Below are 12,418 nucleotides of genomic sequence, written 5' to 3' on the forward strand. Positions count from 1 at the left end.
AAAACTCAAATACCAGACATGCATGGTAAAGATTCACAGCTGGTCCAATAGACCCCATACACACTACGTGATATATCCATATGCACATTAACACACACACACAGATGTACACAAGCACACACGCACAGCCTCACAAACGCACACAATATCAGTTTTACAATACAAACATGAGACTCGACTACAATTTTGAATCTCTGATCTATTCATAAAAAAAACATCCTACTACCTTACAAACACGAACACAAAACTACTAATAAGCAAACAGGACAACCAATGAGAAGAGAACTTACTGTAGCTGGAGTCAGAAGTAAACTTTCACTGATCTCAACGCAACTACAAACAGGATGGAAATACTTGAAGCCTCCCATAAGAACAGGCAGACGTAAAGAGAAACAGATGACAAGAAAAAGGAGATGGAGAAGGATGAGGACAGAATGTAAAGATAAAATGGGGGAAGAAAGAGAAAGAGAAAAGCGAGAAGTAGAGAAGGATAAAACAGACCTAGACCAGCTTTGTTGTGGGACTGCACTCTCCCAGTCCTGTCATTCTCTGGGTCTCTCAGGCTGCCACAGGAAGACAGGCAAACAACATTCTTTTTCCAAAGGTGCTAAAAGCCCCAGTGTCCTCCTGCTCTGTCTTTCTCTTACTCCTCTCCCTCCCTCCCTCTCTCTCTCTCTCTCTCTCTCTCTCTCTCTCTCTCTCTCTCTCTCTCTCTCTCTCTCTCTCTCTCTCTCTCTCCCTCTCCCTCTCTCTCTCTCTCTCTCTCTCTCTCTCTCATCTCTCTCTCTCTCTCTCTCTCTCTCTCTCTCTCTCTCTCTCTCTCTCTCTCTCTCTCTCTCTCTCTCTCTCTGTCACAGCAGCACTCGTTTCTCTCTCTCTCTCGGTCCCTGCACAGTAAATCCCCGCCTCCGCTGTCGTTTTGAAATCATTCTGTTCTGTTGCTTTGTCCCCTCCCCTCTCTTCCTCCCTCCACGTCCTGCCCGTAGACCCTCCTAGCTAACAGGTAACGCCGTGAAGTGCTCTCATGCCGTTGGTTTTGTTTCCAGGACAAGCGGTTGAGGGAGACTGAAAGGTGGATCATTCAACAGTCACACACACACACACACACACACACACACACACACACACACACACACACACACACACACACACACACACACACACACACACACACACACACACACACACACACACATAATGCATAAAACACCAACAAGAAAAACCCACGGGCAAAAGACCTTGAGCTGGCCAAATATGGTTGGGGGAATGTAAACATGGGGGCGGCTCCCGGGAGACTTGTGTGCATAGGGGGGGGATGGGGACATATGAAGCATTGGAGTAGAAGGAAACGGACCAAATAGTGATCCGCAACCTGAACCTGAGAGCGTCAGGCAGCTAGGGAGGACTAGAGACAGGGAGCAGGAATCTCCAGCAAGAGAGAAAACCCAGTGTGTGCGACCAGAGAGAGGTTTTGGAGGAGCATGCTAGCAAAGAGCAGAGTGGAAAGGGAAAGGTAGGCTGAGCACAACCACCTGGGGTTCAAAACAACATTCTTCTGGCTGGCAACCCTCATTATGGCCATATGCATGCATGTGCATGTGTGTCAGTGGTTAACCTAATGACTGTGTCCTTTTTTTCATGTGTGTGTGGGTAGATGTGTGAGCATGCCTACACGCACATGCCTTTTTGTTGCTGTTTGTACACCCGTGTGCATGCTAAAATGTATGCTTGCATGTGCTTTTCCACATGCCTGCCTCCAGCTTTGGTCAGTCGTAATTACATGGCCGGCCGGAGCAGATTTAGCAACGGCATAAAACAGCTGTAAGTAAAACCTCAACCACTAGTCGTGATGATTGCTTAAGCCGTCTGGATATGTGTTTTTGTGTTTGTGTTTTGTTTGTCTGTATGTACGCACTGAAGTGTGTGTGTGTGCACGTGCATGTTCATTCTTGCTCAATGAAAACTCTTAAAAAAGGGACGGCCTCTAAATACATGGGTCTAGTCCGCCAGCTGTCTCGCTGAGTGCCCTGGAAATATTACAGCATCCATTCCCAAGACGGCCTCAGCGCCCTTTGTGACCGCAGCAGTTGTAAGCTGTCACACTGATGACCAGGAAATTACCTGCAGCACTGACCACAGCGGAGCACGGACTCCAGACAGGCCGCTCTCAGCATCTGCCCCACCAGGCAGCGGAGCTTGTGGGGGGGCGGTCGCTGCTGTGCGTTGTTTTTATATAGTCTACACTGAGCAGGGCAGAGCTGGCAGGATAGTGGAAATAAATGGGTCGCCATTAGGCAAGAGCGAAGCACAGAACTTGTTTTAACTTCTGGCTTCTCCAAATATATTGGCAACTCTGAAATGCTGCCCAAGAATGGCACCATCGCGACACACAAGAGAGAAAGAGGCGGCGAAATTAATGAGCCAAAGAGAAAGAGAGATTTCACAAAATGATAAAAAACAAAAAAACAAAAACAGACTCAAGCTTACCAAATCTAGGAGGTGATATGTCTTGATATGAATCTCGTCTAACCAATGGGTCCCGGGTATCGTAGTCCATCATTACAGTGTCTCTGTTATGCCACAGATCCCTGCCTGCATGGGGGAAATCACAAACAAACACACAAGCAGACAGAGAGGCAGCCTCGCTCATGAGTCGGTTATACAACCAAAGACACGCACACGCACACGCACAGACGCACATAAAGACACATACAAATGCTAGCTTACATGCACAAACACAAACACACATGACATGCATGAGCAGACACGCATATACACACCATGCAGATGGACCACACACATAAAACAAGTAAAGCTGAACAAGAACATCAGCTGATTCCTTAAGGCTAAATACTTCTTTCAGACTGGAGTCAAACAATAATTTGTCTATTAAGTTTATTTTACCACAAAATGCTGGCATGAAAAGTCAATATCTCTGGGTGTGTGTGTGGGGGGTGGTGGATGGGGGTGTGTGTGCGTGCGCCTGTTTTGCTGTTCAGCTCCCACCCCCCACCCCCCCCAAACTGTGGGGTGTTTTTCCTCGGTACCATATCTGGGATCAGAATTCCTGGGAGATACGTATGTGTGATAAACCTTATATTGCTTCCTGTTGAGAGGAGTGTGTGTGTGGGGCAGAGGTTGGCGAGGGGGCCACAACAGGAAAGCTAACATGTACCCTTCCTCGGTGCTCGGCAATACTGCCCCCCTCTGGGTGACTGCGTGCACCTGCCTAGACGGTTAATCAACCGAAGAGAATTGGTATATAGCCCAGACACCTTCAACAACAGAGAAGGAGAGACTTTTTTGTCCTGAAAACAACCAAAAGCGAGTGTGATTTTTGGCCTGTGTTTTGTGTGGAGAATGCCACAGAGCACAGAAGCCTTTCACAAGCAGTGGCGCATGTGTCAAGCTTGGAAATGAGTCATGTGTGTCTGTTCTGCTTGAGTTGAGAGAGACAATACAATACAATGCAGACTATGTTCATCAGAAGCACCAGTGCCTCACTGCCTTAAGAATGTGCTATGGTGATGTGTGTGTGTGTTTGTGTGTGTACCTGGCTAAGTGTCTGCATGGCACATGTGATTTGCAGATAAGCATGCACTTGCATGTGTCTATACTGTAACGCTTTTGTATGCCGGTTAGAGAACGGGAATTCTGTCGGAATTGTGAAAAGGACGACACCTGTAATCCTCTCAGGACTGTTTGAAAACACCAGTTCCACCTGTCCGTTCTCTGGAAACCTTGGATCTGGAATAGATAGGAAGTGGTCAGTTCGACAGTAACTGGCCAACTGACTTGGCACATAAATGTAACGACTTCCTTAACACCTGCTCGTCACTATACATGATAAGGCTGCCAAGGTTAGGCTAGGGTAATATTTACAAGTTGTGGGGGAGGAAAAAAAAGAAAAAGCAAAGGCAGAGAGAGGAAGACAGTTTTTAACGGTTAATAATTAAACGTAGGTTAAAGATGAAATGGGGGGGGTGAAAGGTGATTAATGGTGGTAGTCAGCAGAACATAGCAGTATGTTATAAATACCGGTACCTTCATAGGCACAGTCAAGGTCTTCCTTTGAGAAGGTGAGGGTGTGTCCGCGGATAATGCCTGTGTGAAACTGGAGACGGAAGATGACCTGGCGACTGGCTGCCTGGCTGTCTTTAGTATAGCAAACCACCTAGAATAAAAAGGGGGAAAAATACTTGTTTTGCCACACAGATAAGTAATTCAATATATAATGGTATAACAATAATCAATTAATAAATAATTGATTAATTATATTACTTTTACTATTATCAATATGTAACAGTATTCTATATAAAATAATATATAATACATAAAATAAAATGTGATTATGAGTATAATATGAGTTCTTAATCATCAATTTGATCTAGGAATAACTGTTTTACGGTTTAATCATAATGACAGTGTCATAGGAATGAATGGGCACATTTCCACAAACCATTATGTCCCCTTTGAGGAGCTGAGCTGGCTGGAGCACGTAGTAGAGCCGATCTGTCTGGCCCGCTCGCACATGACTGTGATGAATTCCGAAATACAGAGTATTAACTTCAGCAGGTTCCTCGTGCTGTTTTAGTGGAACAACTTTACTGCAGGAGAGCTAAAGCATATCTTACTAGACCGCCGAGGTGCAGACGGCTTGTAGACTCTGGTATACCCTCAGGAACAGACAGCAACCTGGGAAGAGTTTCACACCAAAATGACTCACCGTTCATCCGAACAAAGGGTCGTTCATTTCACCTTAGCCCTTCCGCGTTTGTCTTTTCTGTCCAGCTTTGTTATTTTATGATCATTTCAAGAATCACGGCAATAATGTCAGGAAACTACAAGTCTTAGAATTGCGCTCCTTCCTATCTATTGGCTGTTTGGTTGGTTTACTGTGGATTTGAAATTAATTCCACTCGTAGTGCTACTGAAGGTTGCCTTGGATAAAAGTGTCAACTACAGTAAAAGCCTAAAGCATAACTGTACATGACAGAGCATGCAACAATATTATGATTATCAGCTACACAAAATTCGTTTTTGATATTAAATAGTATTTATATTTATCTGTGTTATGTACTGTGGACTTATGGTTATCAACACAATATGTTTGCTATATTTGACCAATGAGCATAAGGTTTCTGTTCATAAAACAACATATATTGCACTTTCTAATAAGCATTATGAGTGTTTTATCATGCAAATAACATCTCAGTAGAAAATGGACACAGTAATAATGGAGAATCGCAAACATTGTCAGTCTGTCATCCATGCAGATATACTGAAGAGGTCGTCAGACTTTTGTTTGCGTTACCTCTGCTGCATACTTTGCCCAATCTAAAGAGCAGTTTTTAAGAAAATACAGCAATACTACCTCAGGACTTACAGGCAGGAGACGCCTACCCTGCATCTGTGTTGCAAAAAAGTGAGACAGCAAAATCTAACATGATTGCCAAAGCCCCCCCCCACACACACACACACACACACAGAGATCATGCTTTGCAGTGGTTTTTGGTCTGCTCCATACCTCCCTCTTGTCTAGTCTTGGGAAGACCATGAAGAACAATGCAAAGAAGGAAGGATGGAGAGGGATTCATCCTCAACATGTCTTTAAACAGACTACCGAGCATCCACACATACCTGGGAAAGAAGAAGGCAGGAAAATGAAATGTCTTTATTCGTGTTGCCTTTGTAGTCGCTCATCTCTGTTTACTTGAAAGACAGGTTGATTTGATTCTCAAAAAAAGTGAATTCTACTTTTTTCATAATCATATACATATCACAATAATTATACATGTTAGCATAATTATGGCAATTGTAGCCCTGCAAGATGGATAAACAGGGGGATTAAGCTTGACAAGTGACCTAAAGATACTCTAAGGTCAGGAGCCAATGGAAAATTCACTGGGCCAGAGTTGAAACCATCACCCCCAGTACTCCACTGACCTATTGTCCTCTCTTGAGGAACTTAGTCATTCAGTCAGCTCATACCGTTTTTGAGAGGGGTCATCAGAGTGGACACTGCGTCATTGTAGAATCTCCTCATGGCAAAGTGGTCAAGAGAAAGGTCTGCACTGAGAAACATGTAGGTATTCACTTGTTACAGTTACGTTCCAGGATTGCCACAGGCACAGACATAATACTAATGCTTCCTTTATGATTCTGTCTGGACAGATTTTAATAGACACGCACACACACACACACACACACACACACACACACACACCACACACACACACACACACACACACACACACACACATGCATACATACAAAAAAAAAACACCCACATACAAACATGCATGCACTGATACAAATGCAAATGCACGCAAACACAAAGGTAAATAAGATAAGTTGTCAAAGACTCAAGGAACAGAACAAAGTTATCAGAGGACTGGGATCAACAATTTTGCAAGACCGTGTCAGCTGACAGTCAGGCATGAACAGCACGTCCACACACACAGTTGGTTAACACACAACTTGTTCTTCCTTTTTTCTACATTTCCAGTGTACTGTTAGTACACTAGAAAAAGTAATTGCTTCTCTATGTTACTTCTAAAATGACCTCTCCCTTACAACATTATCACCCTAAAAACACTAGCTAGTGGGGTACATGTTCTCCACAGGCCACATAAAGGGCCATAAGAAAAAGAAAAAGAAAAAAACCTTTGCAATTCCAATGTTCAATACAGAGTGTAGGTTAAAAAAAAAACGTGTGTCATCTTCTGCAAAAAACAAATCCTCTCAGGCTTCCTGGTACATCAAGGGTTAATAGATTTACAGGTATTGCGACGAGTTCCCTGCCCAAAAATCAAATATCAGATCAGGTCAAAGTCTCTTCAATCAACTTTCTTGCCCTTTGCCCTGTGGAGACACATGCTAGCTTTGTTCGGTCTGTCTATTGTTCAAGAATATCTCTTAGAAATGTATTGCAAAGTACATCAAAAATGAAACGAGCAAAAAACAAACAAAAGAAAAACAAAAAAAAGTTTTTTTCTATTTTATGTTTAGGATTTTATGTCTATTTTTTAGGGAAGTCAAAGTGGAATCATTCAAGGCCTTTACCTGCCCCTCACCCTACTTGATGAATTTCAACTACCTATGACATCAGTGTTACCTGGCTGATATGTTAGTGAAGTGAATGTAGGAAGCCACCAATACTCCAAGCCTGCCTTTGCCTCCCTGTTGAGGACAGGCACAGAGTCAGGACAAGTCATTATTATGTGCTTACCCAAAATGATACTGTAACATGAACTCAACAACATGAACTCCAATTAGCAATAACCACAACATGAACAGTCAACAGTAAATAAAGTGTGCATATCTTAGTAAAAAAGGAAAATGGTTTTGTATACAATAGATTAAGAACATCATCAGAAATATTTATGAGTTTGCAAAAGCAGGTAAATGTTATGCAGAAAAGAGAAAAGACGTTTAGCTCAGTTTATCCTCCTCCATATGAGGCTGATGTTTGTATAGGGAATCAGAAAGGGTGGTGTTTACCCTGCAGTGTAAGACCAGCATATGCTTAGGGTGTGTTTGGAGCCAGTTTTCCATAGTCCTGCACACACTGCAAATCTGATCCAGGTGAGGAGCCAAGGAGTCCACCCAACCTGTGTCCAAAATCTTGGGGGGGAGAAAAAAAAATCACAAATACCATCTATTTTGCTCATACACTGCAATGCTCAGCCTCTCAAGTAAGTCGTACTAGCTTTTGCCATTACCTTGTGGGTCATTTGAGATAGACTGTTGTTCATCTCTGAGAGGTTGATAAGCTGAAAAAAAAGTAAAGAAAGTAAATGTTGTCATACTGCAAGAAGGAGAGAAAGAGTGGAGAGAGGGTGGTATGAGGGCAAGCTTGACAAATAATGATGGGGAGAGCAAGAGTTGGGGTTGTGATCTGATGAATGTAGAGATGTATCCAACTCACCAGGTAGTTTTGTCCATGCTTGGACTGGAGCATGAGTGTGAAGTCCTGCAGGTTCTGTAGGTAGGTCTCTTCTGGGCATGCTTGGGGGATGAGCAAGGCGATGATGCGTTCTGTGATATAAGTCAAGTCAACTTTATGGCATTCCTCCATGACCAGGACTGGCCACTCATATGGGGACCTTAACAGAAACACAGGGAGAAAGTGACTGAGCGAGTGAGTGTGAGACAAATACGTGAGGTCACCATATCAGGAACTGAACATTTTCACAATAAGTCAGAGGATGTTTACTGAGCATTTATCTTAGCATGTGTCATATCACCAGGAACTCTATATCCAGAGCGAGGCAGATTATTTTGGCCTACAGAGCAATATTTGAGTTCAACTGTGGTCAGCCACATTAATCCCAAAATCCTTTTGACAGGATGTGATGCTAAATCATTGTGGGGCTGGCGAAAAACAAAAAACAAAAAAAAACAGCAGAGCTGAGCTGAAAGCTTAGTCATCAGAGCTCTTCGTCAGGCTCGTGACTAGATAAATCGTGATGATAAATCCTGGCAAAATGACACTACCCAAATGATAGACTTTAACCTCATTGCTGATCACTATGATCCCCCTAAACTGAGTCACCGATTTTGATAAGGGCAGCAAAACTATTTGTGGTTAGTTCTGTTGTCATTACACAGACAAGTCCTTGTCTGCTGGATAAATTCAAGTGTGAGCTACAGTTTTTGTCAGGGTCTAATCTAGTGGTATATAGAGAACGTAATATCCTCCAACAGGTTTCTGTATAGCATGGAAAATACCCTTGTCTCCTGTGCCTGGGCTGCACATTAGCACACAAACCAAAGCATGAAATACCTGTTAGTGTATGTTTATGGGAGTGAGACCACCTGACACTGAAGAATAGAGAGGCAGGTGGTCAACCTTACCTTCACCTTGATCATGTGACTAGAGTAAATAGTGCTACAGACGATTTCAGAATCAGAATCAGAACTGGCCATATAGGTTTGCACATACATGGAGTTTGACTCCGGTTTCATGGCTCTCTCAGTGTACTTAAAATCGAATAACAACACTACAACACAACAATCTTCAGCTCTATACACGAAGATTGACTTTATACAGGCGAAATAAGAAGTGATAAAGTGCAGTGGTGCAGAGAATATATCAGAGATGCTGAAATAGACGTTAGCAGGTTACTTACATACATGCCTGAGGTAGCTGGACATGACAGAGCATACCAGTGTATGTACAATGTACAGTACAGGATATACAAAATGGTTTCACACAATAAACAAACACTGATCTATTCATGAAAAGTTTACAATGTATCTTGCATGTGGCTCTTGCCCATGCTTAACGGGTGGTCAGAAACCTGTCTTTACTCTTTGTATGCAGTACAGCATACATGCGCTCATGATTAAGAGAGGGCCAAAATAGCATATGGACAGGTTGGTCTCATGTCCAAGGCATTATATCTGACTGATGTGATAATGAATTCAGACTAAGACACAGAATCCAAATGTGATATAAGAGACCGCATTAATCTGAAGAGAACAAAATCATATATTCTGTTGTTCTAAGTCATTGTTCTGTCTGTTCTAAGCCATTGTCGGTGTGGTCTTTCCACTGTGAAACAGCTAACAGGGTAAGCAAACAAATGCATCGATGGGATCTTAATTAACTGGTCTTAATCATGCAATTGTGGGCTGTTTATTCAACAGTTTTAGACTGCTGTCTAAATGTGTCCATGCTCCGCTTGAGGAAACAAAACAAACAGAAATGTGTGTGACCTCACCGCACACATGCATGTACACATATACACACACCGATTTTCTATGTGCGGGGTGTGCTGCTCAGTGTACAGCAAAGTCCTTGAACCAAGCTAACCACATCTAATTATGGTCTCTAGTACCACAAATTTAGGAGGAATGCATTTCAAAGTGGATTTGTCCTCCTTGTGTTTTTCTCTTCATTCTCTCCCCCCTCTACACTGGTAGCACAAACACCCAAAGCCAAGCATCCCAAATACAGTTGGGATGGAGACAACTTTTGGCTGTTAGTGCTATTCACAAATAATCTCATCTCAATGACAAGCACAAAATCTTCACCAGACCACTACCAGGGAATTTCCAAGAAGGAGCCCAAAATACTGCCACAACCACTTTTTTTCTCCTTCAGCCAAAACACGATCCTACCCAATCGACTCCTTTATGGAGACCCCCTATTCTCTGTTCTTTTCTTTTCTTTTACCAGGCTGCTCCTCTCGCTCTCTTATAGGTCTCAATGATCCTGCAGGCTAATCACCATTCAGCGTATCTGAACCTGAAGAGAGAAGTATTCTGTTCTTAGATTCTAGATTGATTATCCATCACATGTTCCCCAATGTGTTCAAGACAGGAAAACAGTTTACAAGTGCCGATTAGCCTTCAAGAAATCATAGGGAAGGTGAAATTCATGGGTGGTTTATCTTTCAAGAAATGAAATTGAAATGGCCATGCTGAGAAAGCCAGGAACTGCTATAAATAACTAAAGAGACTTATCTCAGAAACAGTTAAACATTACTTTCACTTTAACTTGTAAGTCAGGGCTGCGAAGACAGAACACTCAAACGTGTACTACAAAACAGAAGAGGCTTACCAAGGCTAGAGTTGAAATAAACCCAGAGATCAGAGGAGAAAAGCTTCACAGAAATATCTCATTCCCTGGGGTCCAGCCTTTAACTGTCTGAGTGGTATAGAACGAGGTAGCGACTTGGGAAGAGGAGAGAGAGAGAGAGAGAGAGAGAGAGAGAGAGAGAGAGAGAGAGAGAGAGAGAGAGAGAGAGAGAGAGAGAGAGAGAGAGAGAGAGAGAGAGAGAGAGAGAGAGAGAGAGAGAGAGAGAGAGAGAGAGAGGGAGGGGGAGAGAGAGAGAGAGCATGAGAGAGAGAGAGAGAGAGAGAGAGAGAGAGAGAGAGAGAGAGAGAGAGAGAGAGAGAGAGAGAGAGAGAGAGAGAGAGAGAGAGAGAGAGAGAGAGAGAGCATGACAAGCTGTTAGTGTGTGGCTTGCACTTTGCCCTTGCTGGGACTGGACCATGACAGCTATCCACTTTGTCTGCGTGTGTATTTTATGTGTGTTTACTTTAGAAAATGTAAAAATTAGAGGACATGAAGCACAAAATAGCTGCACATAAAAAGTATCCTCTCATTTATGGAACATCCACTGACATGTGGAAATGAAATATTCAATAAACGTGTTGTGGGGGAGAGAGAGAGAGAGAGAGAGAGAGAGAGAGAGAGAGAGAGAGAGAGAGAGAGAGAGAGAGAGAGAGAGAGAGAGAGAGAGAGAGAGAGAGAGAGAGAGAGAGAGAGAGCTCTCCAGGATAAGTATATGAGCCACCACGGTGGGAACAACATGACCGCCCAAATGCAAAATAATTTTCAAAATGACTTGATTTTGGCCAGTGGCTCTCGGCGCGCCCCGCAATACCGAGGGTAGTGTTACGCAAGCAGGAGATCGGGGGGGGGGGTGGAGCGGAGCTAAAGTTGAATAAGCCAATTTCAAGTAGGAACAATAAACAAACAAATTCAGCACAAGCAGAGGTATCTGGTTAATAGGCTGCTTATCTAGTTTAAACCCAAGCAATAAAGTAGCCTTATTGCCCTATGTCCACTTTATGTAACAGCAGCAATAACATTGTTAATAGCCTAATAACAATAACAGAGCCAGGTAGTGGATGGACAAAGAGGGAGTGATGAAATAAGTGAAGAGAGAAAGACAGAAGTTGAGGAAGAGCAGGTGAGAAGAAAAAGTAAAGGGTTTATGGTAAACATAGGCTGTCCGGCTGGGATCCAAAGTGGTCTGAACTCCCGAGGTCCGAGGGCTCCCTCGCTTTACGTGACGTCTACCGTTATTGACGTGATAATATAATAATAAACTGTAGACTTCGCGATGTCTTTTCTCCAATTTTGGACAATCTCTCAATGAATTTCGAAATTACTATGTTTTATTACGTTGTTTCTCAGGGTCGCGGGTAAGCGATTCGGATAATGGCTGGATGGATCTGAATAGAATAAGTTTATATTAAATGTAACGAGTCCGGGTCATATTACCCAATGGATTTCTAACTCAATTGCACTTCATTTATATTTAGAATCTTTATCTAAAAGTCTCAAATTCTGCACATTCAACAGCTGTTCTTTGAAAAGAAAAATCGTCCTGGGGGAGGATACCCCCGGACCCCCTGCCTAGTTTCTTGGCGCCTCCTAAAATGGAGAAATGAGGTCGCCTTGCAGGCTAGCCTTTATTCCGTTGGATGGCGCCAGATGATAAATTACCGTCTCTATGCGCTTACTCAACGAGAAAGCGTGTCATTCCTACAATCGTCAGACCAGTTTCATCGCAAAAACAGTTCAGTTATTCGTCGGACGAAACACAAGCCACAAGTTATTTACCTTTTAAAGCGCGACATCTGTGTATGTGTGAACGGCGATAAACTAAACTAACTT

The 12,418-nt window shown here is 43.0% G+C and overlaps 1 protein-coding gene across 1 annotated transcript in view; it reads right to left on the reverse strand.

The window, feature by feature from the left end:
- Positions 1-10,658, reverse strand: part of LOC130109823 (tensin-3-like) — a 15,561-nt gene extending 4,903 nt beyond the window's left edge. Inside the window, 13 exon segments of the mRNA XM_056276798.1 lie at positions 2,488-2,592; positions 3,682-3,747; positions 4,045-4,174; positions 4,460-4,535; positions 4,635-4,695; positions 5,528-5,640; positions 5,992-6,007; positions 6,010-6,074; positions 7,118-7,182; positions 7,504-7,626; positions 7,725-7,775; positions 7,931-8,108; positions 10,571-10,658. Of these exon segments, the coding sequence (XP_056132773.1) occupies positions 2,488-2,592; positions 3,682-3,747; positions 4,045-4,174; positions 4,460-4,535; positions 4,635-4,695; positions 5,528-5,640; positions 5,992-6,007; positions 6,010-6,074; positions 7,118-7,182; positions 7,504-7,626; positions 7,725-7,775; positions 7,931-8,080 (1,021 nt within the window). The 5' untranslated portion in view covers positions 8,081-8,108; positions 10,571-10,658.
- Positions 10,659-12,418: the final 1,760 nt, after the last annotated feature.

Source organism: Lampris incognitus, chromosome 3 (assembly GCF_029633865.1).
Source record: "Lampris incognitus isolate fLamInc1 chromosome 3, fLamInc1.hap2, whole genome shotgun sequence".
NCBI lineage: Eukaryota > Metazoa > Chordata > Actinopteri > Lampriformes > Lampridae > Lampris > Lampris incognitus.